The 20,983-nt window shown below is 37.6% G+C and overlaps 1 protein-coding gene across 4 annotated transcripts in view; it reads right to left on the bottom strand.

Annotated features, from left to right (window-relative positions):
- Nucleotides 1-20,983, bottom strand: part of LOC126277867 (parathyroid hormone/parathyroid hormone-related peptide receptor-like) — a 506,877-nt gene that overhangs the window by 72,767 nt on the left and 413,127 nt on the right. For all 4 annotated transcript variants that reach the window (XM_049977414.1, XM_049977424.1, XM_049977398.1 and 1 more), the window contains one exon: nucleotides 16,713-16,827. In XM_049977414.1, the coding sequence (XP_049833371.1) occupies nucleotides 16,713-16,827 (115 nt within the window). The remainder of the gene's footprint in view (nucleotides 1-16,712; nucleotides 16,828-20,983) is intronic.

The raw sequence follows: 20,983 nt of genomic DNA, 5'->3' as shown, positions 1-20,983 counted from the left end.
CATCGTATTTGACTGTGTACATAACTATTCCCCTAGATAAATATGTTTTATGCAATTAATGGTACTTCTAACGAATAGACAATGTCATATCTAAATATAAGAATCTACAAAGCTGTATTTGGTAATTCAACCAACACAATCTGGGATCATAATTCTGATTGGGTAAAAACCACTTATGGGGCTCCCTGAAGCTCAATAATAGGTCTGCTATTGTTCCTCATATATGAGAATGATCTTCCTTCTAATATGCATAAAGCACAATGCAGAATTAGTTCTTTTTTGCATATGAGACTGGTACTGATAAGTGTAACACTTGGTGGGGAGTTAATATATGTAGGGGCAAGAAAAAATCTTTTATTTTATGGCCAAATGGGATGTTAAATTTTGACCAAATTTGGTGATATTTTTAGACAAATTTGATGTTATCTTTTCTTGCCAAATTCGTTGTTGCATTTTTGCTAAATTTGATACAATTTTTTTACAAATTAGGTGTCACTATTTTTGCCAAATTTGGGGTAATTTTTGCGAGTTTGTTGTTTTTTGCCTATTTTTTGCTTGCTTTGTCATTTTTATCTTTTTGTCAAATTTGTTTTTTTGCCAAGTTTGGTGTTTTTTGCCAATTTTGGATTTTCATTTGAATCTCCCTGTTTTGACAAATTTTGTGCTATTTTCGGCCATTTTTAAACTTTTTATCTTTTCGTTACATTCGTTGTCTGTCAAGTTTGGTGTTTTTTGTCAGTTTTTGGTTTTTGTGCCAACTTTGCTGTTTTTGCCATTTGGTGCTGTTTTTGCTAAAATCACTACTTTGTCATTTGTATCATTTTGGTTTTATTTTTTGCTGAATTTGAGGTTATTTTCTTGCAAATTCAGAATTTTTTAGCTAATTCGTAGGTTTTTGCCAAGTCTGAAGGTTTTTTTTTTTTCAAAATTTGTGTTGTTTTCTATCAGTTATTTCTTTGGTAAATTTGCTGCTATTTTTTGCTTAATTTTGTGGTATTTACTGCCAAATTGGCTGCTATTTTTGCCAAATTCATTGTTACCTTTCTCGCCAACTTTGATTTTACCTTTTTTGGCAGATTCTATGTTTTTTTTTTATCAATTCAGTGTTTTTGTCAAATTTGATATTATTTTTCTTCAAATTAAATGTTTTTTGCCAATTTTTGTTGCACTTTTGATATTACTTCTGACATCAGATCATAGCTATGCAGGAAATGATCATGTATATTAAGGCTGTACACCAACCTAAGCCTTGAGGAAATAAGAGGTCAAAATGCAATTGCGATATTAAATAACTAGCAGCTATGAAAATCGACAGGTTGACGACCTCATATTTATAACGTTTTTATTACAAGCCAAAATGACAAATTTCTCCATATTTCTTAAAAACTGCCAATTTTGTGATATTTCATTAAAAATGGCCAATTTTGCATTATTTTTCATGTTATCGTTTTTGCGAAATTTTCTTGTCTGTAAATATATAGGGTTGAAGCTTCAATATTCTTAGCTGTGCATGTTGGCAAGAATTTAAACACAGGAATAATACACTGAAGAGCCAAAGAAACTAGTACACCTGCCTAATACTCTGTAGGGCCCCCATGAGCATGCAGAAGTGCCGCAACATTATGTGGCACAGACTCGACTAATGACTGAAGTAGTGCTGGAGGGAACTAACACCACGAATCCTGCAGGGCTGTCCATAATTCCGTAAGAGTACGAGGGGGTGGAAATCTCTTCTGAACAGCGTGTCGCAAGGTATCCCAGATATGTTCATGTCCAGGGAGTTTGGTGGCCAGTGGAAGTGTTTAAGCTCAAAAGAGGGTCCATGGATTCATGAGATTGTCTCCACACCTGTACACATCCATCTGCTCAATACAAATTGAAATGAGACTCGTCCAACCAGGCAATATGCTTCCAATCATCAACAGTTCAATGTTGGTGCTGACAGGCCAAGGCGAAGCATAAATCTCTGTGTCATGCAGTCATCAAGGGTACATGCATGGCCCTTCACCTCCGGAAGCCCATATTGATGATGTTTCACTGAAAGGTTCACACACTTGTTGTTGGCCAAGCATTGAAACCTTGCAATTTGTGGAAAGTTTGTAATTCTGTCACAATGATTGAATCTCTTCAGTCATTGTTGGTTCCATTCTTGCACAATCTTTTTTCGACTGCAGATATGTCGGAAATTTGATGTAACCCAGACTCCTGATATTCATGGTACACTCATGAAATGGTCACAGGGGAAAATCTCCATTCATCAGTAACCCGGAGATGATGTGTCACATCACTCATACACTGACTATAACACAACAATGAAACTCATTTAAATCTTGTTAACATGCCACTGTAACAGCAGTAACTGACCTAACAACTGCGCCAGACACTTGATGTCTTACATAGGCACTGCTGACTGCAGTGCCTTATTCTGCCTGTATACATACCTCTGTATTTGAATACACATGCCTATACCAGTTTCTTTGGCACTTCAGTGCATGTTGTGCTCACCCACAATCATGTTGCAGTCATCTGTTTAAGGAGCTGGACATTCTGACTACTGGTTCACAGTATATTAATGCCCTCAGTAAGTTTGTTGTAAATAATCTATTACAGTTGAAAAGGAGTAATGATGCACATGATTACAATACCAGAAGGAAAAATGACGTTCATTACTCCACATTAATGTTGTATTTTGCATGAAAGGGGTGTACAGTGCTGCAACTAAAATTTTTGATCATTTACCCAATGATATAAAATGTCTGACAGACAGCAAAGTAAAATTTGAAAACAAACTGTAAAACATTTCTCACTGGTAACTCCTTCCACTCAGTAGAAAAATATCTATTATTTTAATGTGTAAAATATGCTGTGTCTTTTTAAAATGGAGGGTGACAGCATTCACAGAAAATGAGTCACTGATTGTTTTAAGAAGACTGCGTACCATTTCTTCTGTTCATGTTTATATGCTTGGATTGTTTAAAGCACTGGTGTCATCTGCAAAAGAAACTAATTCTATTTGTTGCATACTAGATGGAATTTCATTTATGTATATGAGGAATAATGTTAGGGCTAAGACTGAGCTTTGGGGAAGCCATATATGATTTTTCCCCAATCAGAATTACGTCCACGGACTATATTGATTGAATTACTAAGACAATTTTCTGCATTCTTTTGGTTAGTCACTCTTACTGAGAAATGTGAAAATTTACTGTAAACTTTGTTAAAAATTCATTGAAGTTGTCTGACTTCACTGTCCATCCCAAAAGTTCAATGACTAATTTTGTGCCTGACATGTAAGTGACATGAGCATAGTAGCTACACTGGCGGCTTGAACTGACAGCAATAAACAACAAGAATGCATTCCACTGGTCATTTGTGAGTAGGCAGTGTTAAATAGTGGACATACGGCCATAGTTTGTCAACATTGTTGTGTCATAAATTGCTGTGGAGCAACTAGCAGTCATACAATTTCACTCAGCAAAGTGGCTATGCTACTATTTGAGTCAATGGAAAAGGCTTATTGTGCTAATTATTTAAAGTATTTAATTTATGGTTGAGTGCTTGAGCTGTTTAAACATCTTAAAGGACAGGTGTTGTTCAAGGACAATGAGAGGTCAGGCAATACACCCTGAAGTTCAAACAACAAAAATGTTGAGAAAATTCTCGCTCTTTTAAAAAATGACCACCATGCCTCATGCTGAACTGTTGTTGAAGAACTGAACATCTGTAAAACAAGTGCTTAAGCCATTCTCCACAATGTTTTGAAGAAGAGAAAAGTGTGTTCTAAGTTTGTCCAACACACTTTAACTTGCAAACAAAAACATTGATGCATGATGCGGCTGGAATAAAAAATGCAGACATTTCTTTTCTGGAAAAAATCATCATGGATGACGAGACTTGTTGTTATCAAAACAAACCTACCACAAAAAGACAAAGGGCAGAATGGCTCTTTGATGACTTCTCAAGACCAAAGAAGGTGCAAATGACAAAATCAAGAGTGAAGACATAGTTTGACACCTTGTTGATGTTATAGCATTATCAAAAGGGAATTTTTTCCTACTGGCACCTCTGTAAAGTTGCACTATAACTTGGGTGCCATGGATTGGTTGCAGAAGATGATTCACATGGTTTGTCTGCAACAATGAAAGGGAAGGGTTTCTTCTTGCTGCATGGCATTGCTCCCATTCACCTGGCTGCAAATGTAGTGCAGATTCTGGCAGATAATGAGTGACAGATCTCAACTGCCCTTCATATTCACCTGGCTTGGTGGTAAAAGACTTCTTATTATTCCCAAATATAACAATTCACATGAGGGGTCAGAACTTTGATGACATAACCAGCATTCAAGCCAATGTGATGTGTGAGTAGAACAATATCTTAAAAGGAGGATTTTTCTGACAGTTTCACATTGTGGCATGAACATGGTGTGCATTGTGCACAAGCGGAGGAATACTATGTAGAACAGCTCAACTGTTAAAACCAAAAGTTTCTCTATTTTTTATTAATACAGACTTGAAACTTTTTGGGACTGATGGGGTCGTATCATTTTCAAGGAAGCCACAGTAATTGGAAACATTATTGTGGTTAACAGAAGTGCTACAGTGGTAGACGAACAGTAGTGAGAATGTATGTCAAATCTTGAACAAAATCAAAACAATATCAAGGTATTTTTGTAATTCAATAAACCATGGACCTTGCCGTTGGTGGGAAGGCTTGCGTGCCTCAGCGATACTGATACACGTACCGTAGGTGCAACCACAAAGGAAGGGTATCTGTTGAGAGGCCAGGGAAACGCGTGGTTCCTGAAGAGGGGCAGCAGCCTTTTCAGTAGTTGCAGGGGCAACAGTCTGGATGATTGATTGATCTGGCCTTGTAACACTAACCAAAACGGCCTTGCTGTGCTGGTACTGCGAACGGCTGAAAGCAAGGGAAAACTACAGCCGTAATTTTTCCCGAGGGCATGCAGCTTTACTGTATGGTTAATGATGATGACGTCCCCTTGGGTAGAATATTCTGGAGGTAAAATAGTGCCCCATTTGGATCTCCGGGCAGGGACTACTCAAGAGGACACCGTTATCAGGAGAAAGAAAACTGGCGTTCTATGGATCGAAGCATGGAATGTCAGATCCCTTAATCGGGCAGGTAGGTTAGAAAATTTAAAAAGGGAAATGGATAGGTTAAAGTTAGATATAGTGGGAATTAGTGAAGTTCAGTGGCAGGAGGAACAAGACTTCTGGTCAGGCGAATACAGGGTTATAAATACAAAGTCAAATAGGGGTAATGCAGGAATAGGTTTAATAATGAATAAAAAAATTGGAATGCGGGTAAGCTACTACAAACAGCATAGTGAACACATTATGGTGGCCAAGATAGACACGAAGCCCACACCTACTACAGTAGTACATAGCTAACACTTGGTTCAAGAATCATAAAAGAAGGTTGTATACATAGAAGAACCCTGGAGATACTAAAAGATATCAGATAGATTATATAATGGTAAGACAGAGATTTAGGAACCAGGTTTTAAATTGTAAGACATTTCCAGGGGCAGATGTGGACTCTGACCACAATCTATTGGTTATGAACTGTAGATTAAAACTGAAGAAACTGCAAAGAGATGGGAATTTAAGGAGGTGGGACGTGGATAAACTGACTAAACCAGAGGTTGTACAGAGTTGCAGCGAGAGCGTAAGGGAACAAATGGCACGAATGGGGGAAAGAAATACAGTAGAAGAAGAATGGGTAGCATTGAGGGATGAAATAGTAAAGGCAGCAGAGGATCAAGTAGGTAAAAAGATAAGGGCTAGTAGAAATATTTGGGTAACAGAAGAAATATTGAATTTAATTGATGAAAGGAGAAAATATAAAAATGCAGTAAATGAAGCAGTCAAAAAGGAATACAGACGTCTCAAAAATGAGATCGACAGGAAGTGCAAAATGGCTAAGCAGGGATAGCTAGAGGACAAATGTAAGGATGTAGAAGTTTATCTCACTAGGGGTAAGATAGATACAGCCTACAGGAAAATTAAACAGACCTTTGGAGAAAAGAGAACCACTTGTATGAATATCAAGAGCTCAGATGGAAACCCAGTTCTAAGCAAAGAAGGGAAAGCAGAAAGGTGGAAGCAGTATACAGAGGGTCTATACAAGGGCGATGTACTTGAGGACGATATTATGGAAATGAAAGAGGATGTAGATGAAAATGAAATGGGAGATATGATACTGCGTGAAGAGTTTGACATTGCATTGAAAGACCTGAGTCGAAATAAGGCCCCGGGAGTAGACAACATTCCATTACAACTACTGACGGTCTTGGGAGAGCCATCCTGACAAAACTCTACCATCTGGTGGGCAAGATGTATGAGACAGGCAAAATACTCTCAGACTTCAAGAAGAATATAATAATCCCAATCCCAAAGAAAGCAGGTGTGGACAGATGTGAAAATTACCAAACTATCAGTTTAATAAGCCACAGCTGCAAAATACTAATGCGAATTCTTTACAGACGAATGGAAAAACTACTAGAAGCTGACCTTGGGGAAGATCAGTTTGGATTCCGTAGAAATATTGGAACACATGAGGCAATACTGACCTATGGCTTATCTTAGAAGCTAGATTAAGGAAAGGCAAACCTATGTTTCTAGCATTTGTAAACTTAGAGAAAGCTTTTGACAATGTTGACTCGAATACTGTCTTTCAAATTCTGAAGGTGGCAGGGGTAAAATACAGGGAGCGAAAGGCTATTTACAATTTGTATATAAACCAAATGGCAGTCATAAGAGTTGAGGGGCATGAAAGGGACACAGTGGTTGAGAAGGGAGTGAGACAGAGTTGTAGCCTGTCTCCGATGGTATTCAATCTGTATATTGAGCAAACAGTGAAGGAAACAAAAGAAAAATTCAGAGTAGGTATTAAAATCCATGGAGAAGAAATAAAAACTTTGAGGTTCGCTGATGACATTGTAATTCTGCCAGAGACAGCAAAGGACTTGGAAGAGCAGTTGAACGGAACGGATAGTGTCTTGAAGGGAGGATATAAGATGAACAGCAACAAAAGCAAAATGGGGATAATGGAATGTAGTCGAATTAAGTCGGGTGATGCGGAGGGAATTAGATTAGGAAATGAGACACTTAAAGTAGTAAAGGAGTTTTGCTATTTGGGGAGCAAAATAACTGATGATGGTCGAAGTAGAGAGGATATAAAATGTAGACTGGCAATGGCAAGGAAAGCGTTTCTGAAGAAAGAAATTTGTTAACATCGAGTATAGATTGAAGTGTCAGGAAGTCATTTCTGAAAGTATTTGTATGGAGTGTAGCCATGTATGGAAGTGAACCATGGATGATAAATAGTTTGGACAAGAAGAGAATAGAAGCTTTTGAAATGTGGTGCTACAGAAGAATGCTGAAGATTAGATGGGTAGATCACATAACTAATGAGGAGGTGTTGAATAGGATTGGGGAGAAGAGAAGTTTGTGGCACAACTTGACTAGAAGAAGGGATCGTTTGGTAGGACATGTTCTGAGGCATCAAGGGATCACCAATTTAGTATTGGAGGGCAGCGTTGAGGGTAAAAATCGTAGAGGCAGACCAAGAGCTGAATACAAGCAGATTCAGAAGAATGTAGGTTGCAGTAGGTACTGGGAGATGAAGAAGCTTGCGCAAGATAGAGTAGCATGGAGAGCTGCATCAAACCAGTGTCAGGACTGAAGACCACAACAACAACAACAACAAAGTAGATAGATGTACAAAAAATATTTCGAGTGATTTCTGTGCAGCAAGGGAGCTATTCATGTACATCTTATAAAACTGTAGAAGCAAAGGTGACAGGAAAAAAGTTATAACTAGCTATTTTTCCATCTTTTTCCACTGTCTGAGACAACAGTAACTCTAATTAGGTATTACATACTGAAAGTTACCTCATGTAACCTCATTATAGTGTGCAGAAATTTAATACGTTAATGGTAGAAGCACAAATGAACAACAACTAACCATGAAAACATGTCCTGTTGCAATCTTTCTTGATGCTGCAAGAATTAGAAACTTGGCTTAAATATAATAAATTTAATTCAAGAGAAGAATCCATAAAAATGATTAATGCAAGAGTTTGTTTTACAACTAAAATAAAAAACACCTTTGCGTTTATCATATACAGGATGATTCATGAAGATATGCAAATAGTTTAATATGTTATTCTACCAGTAAAACTAAAGAAAAAAGTTCATATAAACGTAGGTCCACAAATGTTTAGGTAAGGAGATACAGGTAATAAAAGATTTTGCCTGAAATTTAGCAATTTTTCTGATATGAAGCCATCACAAAACTGTATGGGGTTAAAGTAAAGCACAATTTCAATTTATTATGTTATTATTGATCTGGTGAATCCAATAAAACATGTCCCAGGTGTGTATCTGCTATGGTTTTGCAGAACATCCAGAGAAGCAAGGACATAATTTTGTAAAATTTTTAATTTCTTAATGACGTGGCTCAATTTGTTTTTTAAATTCCAGGCAATTGCACAAAGTTTTCAACAGAAATTGCAGAGAACTTAATTTTAGAAAAATGATGGTAATAACGTTAATGGAAACCGTATGAACTCATGTTTAACTGGAAAAAACAAAGTTCAGTGTTGAGGAAGTTGTACAGTGTATATACAATTTGACAACATATTCACAATAAATGTTCAAAAATGCCTCCGCTGAGTAAATGCATTTAGCTGCATGTGTATGAACAGATTTTGTTGCTCGTTTCAGTTTGACACAGTTGTTCCTAATTTCGTCTACTGCATTCATAATGCAACCAAGTAATGCAGACACAGATCTGGGACATGTTTTATTAGATTAACCAGACCAATAACAACAATATAAATGGAAATCATGCTTTACTTTAATCTTGTACAGTTTTGTGATGGCTTCATATTAGCGAAGTTGCTAAATTTGAGACAAAATCTTTTATTATCTGTAACTATATAACTAAACATTTGCAGGCCAATGTTTGTATGAACTATTTTCTTTAGTTTTAGTTATTAAAATATTTGCATATCATCGTGAATATCCTGTATAGCAAACAAAGATAATGGGGTTTCTAAATCAACCAAAATTTCTGATACCAGCCTGAGTTTACTGAAATGGTGAATCCACCCCCTTTTTGTTAATGTATGATCTGTTTTTGTTTGTAGAGTAAAGGATTCATGATATTTACCTAAGCAAATTTTACATTGCAGTATTTACAAAATGTTATACCTTCCAAAGTTTTTCTGGTAAGTTATTAAAGTGTAATGTGTATCATACTATGTGAAAGACAGGCACATGAACAAGATACACAAACACACACACAGAATTGCTAGCTTTCGCAACCGATGGTTGCTTCTTCAGGAAGGAGAGGGAAAGACGAAAGGATGTGGGTTTTAAGGGAGAGGGTAAGGAGTCATTCCAATCCCGGGAGCGGAAAGACTTCCCTTAGGGGAAAAAAAGGACAGATGTACACTCGCGCGCACACACACACACACACACACACATATCCATCCGCCATATGTGTGTGGATATATGGCAGATGGATATGTGTGTGTGTGTGTGTGCGCGAGTGTACATCTGTCCTTTTTTTCCCCTAAGGGAAGTCTTTCCGCTCCCGGGATTGGAATGACTCCTTACCCTCTCCCTTAAAACCCACATCCTTTCGTCTTTCCCTCTCCTTCCTGAAGAAGCAACCATCGGTTGCGATAGCTAGCAATTCTGTGTGTGTGTTTGTGTATCTTGTTCATGTGCCTGTCTGCCGGCATTTTCCCGCTTGGTAAGTCTTGGAATCTTTGTTTTTAATATATTTTTCCCATGGGGAAGTTTCTTTCTATTTTATTTATACTATGTGAAAGTATTGTACTGCAAAGATTAATCTAGTAGATCTCATTTTGGACAAGCATATCAAAGAGAAATATTAGTTGGTTTTATTTTTTCCATAAATTATAACAAATGTCATGTAGACTTGATAATTTTTCCGCATTTAATTTACATAATATTAAACAAAAATTTATTACTGCTAAATGAAGAACGTCATTATTTTCAGAGACATACTTAATTTCTTTGAAAACAATTTTTACTGATGTGAAAACAAAGTATATGCATACCTGTACATATGGTGTATTATGAAATTTCCAATTTTTATATTGCTAGTACATAAAATTATTTCCTGTTATTTTAGATCTCAGACTTTGTATACATACAAGAGGATAAAAAAATTCTTAAGTTCTCATTGTTTTTGACAAACAGATGTCATTGTTACCTTCAATTTGAACAAACAGCTCCTAGAACATTCTGGAAAATCATTATCTGTTATATACAACTGAATGTTCACCAAATCAGTCAGTCTGGTCTTAGGAAGTCTGTAGTTCAGAATTGTCTCTGTAAGACCTTGTATTGCACACTTAGTATGTTTTCTGTCATAAAAGTGTTGTGTAAAAAGGTACTTGTGTGTAAAAACATTATGGTGTACTTTAATTTTAATGACCAAACAAAATGTGAAATGAAAGAGAGGGAATTGTATGAAGTGATGTTTTCACTGGAGAAGCAATATGTTTGGACCATTTCATCTCCCAGCAAAATGATGAGTGCTGCATTTTTAACCAAGAAATCAAATTTTATGTTGAATGAGCTAATAATTTCTAAGACTTTCCGGGCGATTTGTTGTCATCTCGCAGAATCGGGTATACTGCCAGTGGTCCGTGTCTTCCCAACATGATATTTCAATGTCATAACTCGGTGTCTTCATCAGGTGTTCCCTGAGACTGAGTTATGACGTCAAAATATTGTGTTGGGAAGACTCAGACCACCAGCAGTACACCCGATTCTATGAGTTGAATGAGCTTACTTTCCATTTTTTCTAAATGTACTGCATCAGAATCAGAGTAGCTAAAAATGTACAAAATTTTGATAAAAACTGCAACAATATTTTTATAATTGCAAAAATCATGTGCATTTAAGAACTTTGCTTTCTGCACTCATTCATATTATTGTGGAAATTAATTTTGCCTCTCGTACAAGTACAGTGGTTGTGACTGTCACAGCTCATCCTCAATTCACTCTTATTGTGAAGTGTAAAGGGTAGAAGCTTGCACAAAAGTGGATACCTGTGTACATGTGTACACGCTGCCACTGATTTTGGAATGCTGATGAACTACTTTCGTCAGTACCTGTGATGCTAACCGCAGAGCACCTACACAGCGTGAGTCACTGACCACCTGCACACAGTATAGCTGTTCTATCTAGCACAGTTTAAATGTGGAATAACTATTTTCTCACTACAAAGTGGAACCTTGATAAGTCTATAATCATCTGGTGCTAAGGTGACAGACCAAGTCATGATGAGTTGGTGTAGGTGTGCATGTTACCATAAACTGTTTTTGTGAATAATCACATGGAAGTTATTTACGCAGTGTTTGTGTATTTCTGCTCTTCATGGACCCAGTACCTACACATCCTGACAACTGGTATGAGTGGTTCACAGTTGACACTAGAGCCACCTTATACAAGTATCATCAGGTAATGTGTTGGCAAGTGAGAATAAGATTGCCATGATGTTAGAAGATGGTTCTGCAGTCTGTTCAGTTATTAACTTTATACAATACTGTTACTGCAAGCAATCATATAGTACTAAGTGAAAATATGAAAAGTATACTAACAATCCTGTCAACCAGTTGACACAGTGAGAGAGTCTTCCAAGTAAAAAGTATGCAGAACTGAGTGTTTTAGTTAACTTATTCACATGATAGAGCGACCTTTACTTTTTTACACACATGGGAGTCTAAGATTTCAGACAGTTAGTCTGATTTCAGTTAGTATGGGACAACTGGTCTCAATTGTTAGTAACTGCAGGTCATTTTCATTTCTTGGGAATTGAATTATATGAGTTTTTGTAAGATTAAGAGCTACACTGTATGTTGTGAACCAGTTACTATTCTCCTAGCTGTGTCTGTTGTGGATGTGTCTGGCCGCTTTATCAGTGTAATAATACTATCAGCAAACATCACACCACTTTAAGAGTGCTCCAGGCCTTTGATGAATCATTTATCCTTTTGATTTACAAGATACCATTATCCTTAGAGGTTTTCATGCAAATGTTGGTTAGAACTGATTTTATTTTTGGGAACATAAATATTGCATAAGATGAAGACTTCATTAATAATGCATTATATTTTTAATTAAAGTATACAACTTCTGAGCTTATGACCTCGACCAGTTTCCTAAGATACTCAACTACTGGTTAATTCACAGATTTCTTGATGTCAGATTTAGTAGATGTTACATCTTAATCAGTATTAATACTTAACATGAGGAACTGCATGACACAATCTGAGACTTGACTATTGATTTTGTAATATGAATGTTAATTATACCTGTCAATTACTCAGCAATTAGCTGCTGCTGCTGTTGTTATTGTTCTTTCCAGTCTGAAGACTGGTCTGCTACTTTATCTGTGAAAACCTCTTCATATCCAAATAATTACTGCAACCTGTATCCTTCTGTATCTGCTTTTTGATCCATCTCTTGCCCCCCTCTATGATTTTTACCCCAATATTTCCCTCCAATACTAAAATGGAGATCTCTTGATGTCTCAGGTTGTGTCCTATCAATCAATCCCTGTTTTTACTCAAGTTATGCCACAAATTCCTTATCTCCCCAATTCTATTCAGTACCTCCTTGTCAGCTATGTAACTGACCCATCTAATCTTCAATATTCTTATGTAGTACCACATTTCAAAAGCATCTATTCTGTTCGTATCTGAACTGTGCTACTGTCTCTGTTTCACTTCCATAGAAGAGTACATTCCAGACAAATACCTTCAGAAAAGACTTCCTAACAATTAAATCTATACTCGGTTTTAACAAATTTCTCTTCTTCAGAAACACATTTCTTAATTTTGTCAGTCTACTATTTATATCCTCTCTACTTTGGCTGTCATCAGTTATTTTGATTGCCTTCAATTTCATCTCCCTTGTATAGGAACTCTATATACAGCTTCCACCTTTCTGCATTCCTTCTTTGATTAGAACTAGTTTTCCATCTGAGATCTGGATATTCATACTGCTGCTTTTATTTTCTCAAAAATCCTCTTGAATTTTCCTGCAGGTTGTATCTGTCTTCCTTCTAGTGAAATGTGCTCCTCAATACTTACGTTTGTCCTCCAGATATTCCTGATCAGCCATTTTGCACTTCCTGTCAGTCTTATTTTCAAGACTTTTTTATTCCCTTTCACCTGCTTCATTCGTGTTCTACTGTATTCTTTTTCCCAATTCAGCCTCTGAAATATTTATACTTCATTGGTTACGATGTTGCCACTGCGCAAACTTGTCTAAGTCCCATCTCCTTCTTCAGCTTTAATCTACAGTTGATAAGCAATACATTGTGGTCAGAGTCCACATTTGCCACTAGAAATGCCTTAGAGATTAAAATCTGGTTCCAAAATCTCTGACTTACAATAGTATAAAGTCAATATGAAACCTTCCAGCTCTCTTCCACTTATACATTCATCTTTCATGATTCTCAAACCAAGGGTTTACAATGATTAAATTATACTCTGTACAAAATTCTACAGCAGCTTTCTCTTTCATTTCTTTCCCCCAGTCCATATTCATCTACTATTTTTGCTCCTTTTACTTTTCCTACCAACAAATTTCAGTCCCTTAACTATTCCAATAATTTATTTTATCACATCATACATTTTTTAAATCTCTTCATAATCTGCAGGGATAGTTGGCATAAACATGTTTTACTGTGGTGGGTTGTGTAAATCTTGGCTATGGCAATGTGTTCACTATCCTGTACATACTATCTTTCCTGCATTCATATCTTCTTATTCGTTATTAAATCCACTCCTGCAGTATCCTGAGTTGATTTTCTACTTATAACCCTGTATTCACATGACCACAAGTCTTGTTCTTCTTGCCACCAAACTTCACTAATTTGCACTATATATAACTTCAACCTATCAATTTACCTTTTAAAATTCTCTAACCTAGCTGTCCAATTAGGGCTGTAACATTCCACATCCAATTCATGTAACACAAATTTTGATGACGAGATTCTCCTGAGTAGCCACACCTGGAGATCCAAAAGGGGGACTATTTTATCTCCAGAATATTTTACCCAAGAGGACACCATCATCATTTAACCATACAGTTGGGCTGCCTGCCCTGGGAAAACATTAAGCCTGCAGTTTCCACTTGCTTTCAGATATTTGCATTAACAGCACAACAAGGCCTTTTTGGTTGATGTTACAATGCCAGATCAGTCAAACATACAGACTGTTGCCCCTTCAACTACTGAAAAGGCTACTGCCCGTTTCCAGAACCATGTGTTTGTCTTTGTTGTGGTTGCACACACAGTATGGCTGTCTGTATTGCTGAGACAAGCAAGCCACATCACTGACAGCAATTAACTAAACTTATTGAAAAGATTATGGTGCAAAATAAATCAGTAGTAACTGGAATAAATTCGTACTACCAGTATATGAGCTTTTTGAAAATGTGTATTTAAATCATCAGCAACCATGATCTGTTTTGCATTGTTATATATAGCCTCGCAGTTAGTTGTGAATAGGCAAAAATTTTCTGCAGTTGCTCTGCATGGAGTTACTGGCATAAATGATTTGTTATGAAATTCTACTTTTGTTTTATGTGTCTCTGGATGGTGTCTGAGCAGAGTTTATTAATGCCATTGTACTTAAATGTGTGATATTTTACTGAATGAAGCATCTCCTTCTTTCTCCATACCTACTGTAGAGAAGTACAGTTCTACTGCTAAAATACAAATTTACCTAAATCCTATAATACCAGTTAAAACTATAACAGTGGTCACATGATTTTCTGAGAGGAGATTATTTCAACTGCACGTGATGACACTAACACATCAATCCAAATAAATAGTTCATTATTCTAAGTCACAGTTTTTAGATATTATGATGTAATTAGAGTAGCTGGTCTTTCAAATTTTACACTTCTTCAATTTCAACTGGAGGTGAGGGACATCACAATCACTGTAAACATTTGACTATAAGCTGTTCGCATGACTACAATGTACTAGGATTGTGGTGTCCAGTTAGTTTCTCAAAGTGAATATTTGTCTAAGTCTTAACATCTCTTAAAAGATGGTTTCTATCTGCCCTCCATACAATTAAAAGTACACTGTTGCAGCATTGGTAACCTTTGATATTTTACAAGTCATGACAGTACTTGCCTTCCCCCTTTCCTTTTTAATATCACTTACTCAGGAACTAATATTAGCAGTTATTCAAGCTCCAGGATCATCCAACAGTTGATCATCTCTAGCATAACTGCCTAACAACAAAACTTTCTTTCTCTTGCTGAAATTTTATTGTGACCTGTCTACAACTGCATTACCTGATGCTCATCTATGACTGACTGAAGCAACAGGTCAAGCCTCTTTTCCATGTCCTATACCGGTTCACTCTATTAGATGTTACCATTTCCCATATCTCTTTACCACTGATGCCTGGAGCACATTGACAGTACAACATGGCTGTAGAAATTGTTAATTTCATCTATAAAAAGAAAAAAACTAGTATCAAAATCAAAATGAATGCACACTCACTCCTCTCCTAAGACCCTTTCCATCACAGACACTCTGCATTGAATTAAAAATACTTCCTTTTATTTGGCTAAAGCTAAACTTATTTATTCTACACTACTAATACCTTAAAGACGGTGGTTTAAAATTTTAAATGAAATTAGTATTTTATATATTAAAATTAAAATAATTTATGTACAAGTTTTAACTGAAAATTAATTTCTATAAATATATGAGTTTCCACAGTCATTATTAATCTCACTAAAATCCTTCTCCATACACTTCAGTTTCAGCTTACAAAATAATTAAAATGCTAAAATACCAAAACAGTTGATGCTTTGACTGTGCCACAGCAATCTTTCTCAGGGCATAGACAAATTAAGCTGGCATGTTCGTGCTTCAGTGTATTGTATGTCTAACAGAATAAGAGAGGTGAAACAGAGTAGTTTGGAAGGTTACATATACTGCAAGGTGAGATGTACTCTATTCCTCTTTCCTCCCTGAGAAAATACCTGTCCCATACAGCCTCCCACCACCATGTACTTCAGTCCAGTCACAAGCATCACCTATCCCATCAAAGCCACAACCACATGTGAAACAAAATCATGTGATCGACAGGAAAGATGGGTGTAGTTTCTTTTACACTGAAGAATTTATTTCAACAAGTACCTGGGAATTTCATCTCATAAAGGTAAGTACTATCTAATTATTCCATCTCTTTGTAATTTTACAGAATGCTAAATTAAATTTTCCTTTTATTGTACTGTAACAGTTAATATCGCCTGAAGACAAAAATTATACTCTAAAACTTGTCACTTTGCGCAAAGCTATCCAATGGAACAGCAACTGTGCTGAAGATGATAAAAACAAATACAGAGAAAAATGCAGTGGGATTAGTGTCAATTGCTTCATTGATGTAGCAGTTTTAAACTTTTGTTAGAAAGCCATGTACAAAGCTATGAATTAACACAACTTTTGAGGCATGTACACTGTGCAAATCTCATTGTCTTCTGTGAGCTTCTATACTGTTGTCACTGACATACTCATGAAATAAAATATAAGTAGTATACAACCATCTGGATGGACTCTAGTGCTTCACAAAAAAAATCAACAGCTACAACACTACATTCTACATATCATACCATCACTAGCATCGGTGTTCCTTCTTCTTCTTTGGGGCCACTGAAAAGGTGTCTTATTTAGCTCTGTCCTGACCTCTGAATTCAAGAAACAATAAAGAAGTGCCACAAGGAAGCCCTGTAAACAATTAATACAGTTAATAAAGCAGTAATGATATTCTTGGCACAGTTACAGACTAGTAATAACGTTGCTCGAATAGTCTATGGGTATACTGCCGGTTCATTGTGACCAACGGGCACAGTATTTCGGCGATCAGACATGTCGCCATCATCAGTTGCGCTGATGAACTGAGCTCCTGAGGGCAGCCAGCCTGTTGCACACTATGAACCGGCAGTATACCTGTGGACTGTTTTCGCAACAAATACGCTGGGAGAAACTGAAGAATCAGAGTAATAATGTTATCAGACAAGGAAAAGTAAATCAAGCCATCTAAGTTTATTTTTGAAAACTGTTATTAGAGTTCATGTAAGTACATGAAATGCCTACAGAAAACAAATTGAATAATATGTATTTAAATAGTTAAGATTACAGAAGACCACTCACTGGATTGAAATTTGTTATTCATTCAGAAAATCTCTGCAGATTGTGGGATGTCATTTGCACCTGAGCAAGCACAGCAATGCACATGCATGTGAATGGCCACCCACACACCCTTGCATTCTTGCATAGAAAGGCTCATGTGCACACACACACACACACACACACACACACACATCATGCAAACACAGTTCACACACACAGGACCACTCCCTCTGGCTGCCAGGGCCAGACTACATGCAACTGTATGTGATGAGAGAAGCATCCCGGTTGGTGAGGGTAAGGAGGAGGCTGGGGCAGGGAACAGGAGGGAGAGCAGAGTACAGGTGGGGGAAGGAAACCTCCCACCTGCACTATACAGAAAAGCTGGTGTTGATAGGAAGGATCCAGAGAGCACAAGCTGTCATTAAAATAAAGAATGTTGTGTTGGGCAGCATGTTCAGCAAATGGGTGGTCCAGTTCTTTCATGCCCACAGTTTGTCAGTGGCCACTGATGCAAAGAGACAGCTTTTTGGTTGTCATGCCAACATAGAATGAAGCACAGTGGTTGCAGATTAGCCTGTCGATCACATGATTTTGTTTCACATGTGGCTGTGGATTTGATGGGATAGGTGATGCTTGTGACTGGACTGAAGTATGTGGTGGTGGGAGGCTGTATGGGACAGATCTTGCATCTAGGTCTATTATAGGGATATGAGCCAAGAGGCAAGGGGTTTAGAGCAGGGGTTGTGTAGGAATCGATGAGGATATTGTGTAGACTTGGAGAGTGGCAGGATACCACTGTGGGAAGGGTGAGGAGGGTATTGGGTAGCACATTTCTCATTTCAGGGCATGATGAGAGGTTGTTGAAACCCTGGCAGAGAATGTCAATCATTTGCTCCTGTCCTGGGTGGTACTGAGTCATAAAAGGAGTATTCCTGTGTGGCCATATGGTGGAACTTTGGCAGCTGGTGGGTGACTGGAGAAATACAGCATGGGAGATCTGTTCCTATACAAGATTGGAATGATAATTACTGTCTGTGAAGGCCTCAGTGAGCCCCTTAGTATGTTTTGAGAGGGACTGCACATCACTATAGATGCAATGAGTGCAAGTGACTATGTTGTATGGAAGGGAATTCTTGGTATGGAGTGGGTGGTAGTTGCCATAGTGGATGTATGCTAGTGGCTAGTAGGTTTGATATGGATGGAGGAACGGATGTGTCCATCTTTGAAGTGGAGGTGAACATCAAGGAAGGTGGTTTTTTGGATTCAGGACAAACAGGTGAAGTGAATGGGGGAGAAGGTGTTGAGGTTCTGGAGGAATCCCCGATCTAGATCACGAAGATGTCATCAATGAATCAGAAGTAGGTGAAGGGTTTGGGTTTCTGGTTGGCTGGAAATGACTTCTCTAGATGGCCCCTGAAAAGGCTGGCATAGTATGGTACCAAGAGGGATTGAAAGAACTGCAAGAGAATGGTGTAATTGCTCTCATCCAAGCTAGTGAATGGGCAAGTTCTCTTGTTTTGCTGCCTAAGCCTTCTGATTGCATTTGCATTTGAGTTGACTTAAAGCCTATAGTCAACCCACAGACAGTAGCTGACACTTACCTTTTACCTCGCCCTGAGGAACTCATGGACAGGTTTGGTGCAGGAAGTTACTTTTCGAAGATAGATTTGTGAGATGTCTGTTTGCAAACTCCACTGGATTAAGGATCATGGAAAGTGCTTGTCATAAATACATACTTAGGACTGTTCGAAACTTTTCAAAGTTTTTGTTGGTGTAATGCATCTTCCCATCTCTCTCTTGACAATAAGTGATTTAACATTTCTACACTCTATGTGTTGAAATTTCTTACAGTCATGGTTCCTTTATCATGTTGGTTTGGCAGTAAATAGTCTGAGAGGGTTACCACTTGCACTTCATGATCTCTTGTATTTATATTTATGCATTTTGCAGTATAAATTGTGTTTGCAAATATCTGGGCCACAGTAGTAACAGTAGTTTTTGTAATTCTATTTCTAATTGTTAGTTTGGTTTAAATCAAAAGTATTTATATGGTTGAGTGGTAGTTTTTTCTCATGCTTGTTCCAAGGAAAGGTGTTAAACTGCCTACATATTGCTGTTGATTTCATGCCTACATGTATCATGCTAAGCAATGTTTCAGGTTTATTGAAAAATAACTCAAAATTCCCATTAGCAGAGCAATAAGTGAGTTGTATTTGCACCACTGATTTGTACAGATGTTGCTTCAGACTTTTCTTCAATGAAGTACTGAAAACTGTCAATAGTTTTGTATTTAAATTTCAATTAAAACAGTAGTACTACTATTTTTGTGATTTCTTCCACAGGAGTAATTTGCAAGTCTGTAGCATGGTACTGAAAGTGAATCAATCAGATCTGCCTTTAACCAGTAATCTGAGAGACATAGAACACTGACAAAAGTAAGTTCAATATTTAGTAAGACCTCAATCTTAAAACATTGTCTGTGACTGACTGGACGTTCTGGTGGTGTATAGAAAGAGACTTGTCCCTACAATTTATTTGTCTACTGGATTTTAAATTAACATCAAAATTTCCTAAGGCCATTTTAATTACATCACGTATCTCATCTTTGTTTGAAGAGATTCTGTCCACAAAAATCATATATGCACTTGCTTGGAGTCGTCTTTTGTCTCATTGACCTCTGAGTGCTTTATGCCCCCTAGGAAGTCCATGCGGTACCCTCATTTGTGTTGTTGTTGGCTCCTTGCACTTCTGTTACCAAACACTTCTTGTTTGTAGAATAAAACACATTACTTTTGTCCTTGAGAGGTACAACTTCTGAAATATAATGCTCCAGGTTTTCTTCCAAGTTTACTTATATCCACTAATGTTCCATTATTAAATTGGCTGCAGGTATTTGGAGCCTTTTCGGTTGTTGTTTTGTTTTGTTTTTAATATGTATATCTTTGCTTGCACAGGACCAGCATAGTAGCAGAGGCATTGAGCCACTGACAGGCACACACAAAAGACAATGAAAACTTTGTTAGATTTCAGAAAAAAATGCATTGTCAAGATACAGTACACACACACACACACACACACACACACACACACACACACACAGAGAGAGAGAGAGAGAGAGAGAGAGAGAGAGAGAGAGAGAGAGAGCGAGAGAGAGCGTGATTTTAGGGGGGGGGGGGGGGGGCAGGTAGCATGAGAAGGGGTTAGTGGTGGATAGTTAGAAGCTTGCCGGGAGGCAGGAGATATGTAAAATAGAAATACTGGAGGGAGTGGTGGCAGCTGCAGGAACAAGGTGAGGTATGGAGAACGATGAAGATGAAATGGAGACACAGCCTAGGAAGGAGCGACAGTAGAGAGGGTGATGAAACTGTTGGGTAGGAGATGTCAAGACAGTAAGTTAGCAGAGGCTGAGGCCTGAAGGATTATGGCAGTGAAGTATTTGTTGTAAAGAAAACACGCATTACGGTGTTCAGAAAATCTGGTGTTGGCTGCAAGGATCCAGATGGCACAGATTGTGAAGCAACCACTGAACTCGTCATGTTGTGCTCAGTGGTGTGTTGTGCCACTAGGGGTTCAAATTTGTTCTTGACTACATTTTGGTGGTAGCCATTCATTCTGTTGGACAGCAGGTTCATGGTCATGCCCACATAAATTGCTGTGCGATGATTGCAGTACAGCTGGAATATGATATACTTGTTTCACGGGTGGCCCTGCCTCTGATGGGATAGGATTGGCCTGTGACAGGGTTCAAGTA

This window comes from Schistocerca gregaria, chromosome 1 (genome assembly GCF_023897955.1).
Source record: "Schistocerca gregaria isolate iqSchGreg1 chromosome 1, iqSchGreg1.2, whole genome shotgun sequence".
Lineage (NCBI taxonomy): Eukaryota > Metazoa > Arthropoda > Insecta > Orthoptera > Acrididae > Schistocerca > Schistocerca gregaria.
Note: the sequence above shows the minus strand (reverse complement) of the source record. Positions and strands in the feature narration are given on the sequence as shown.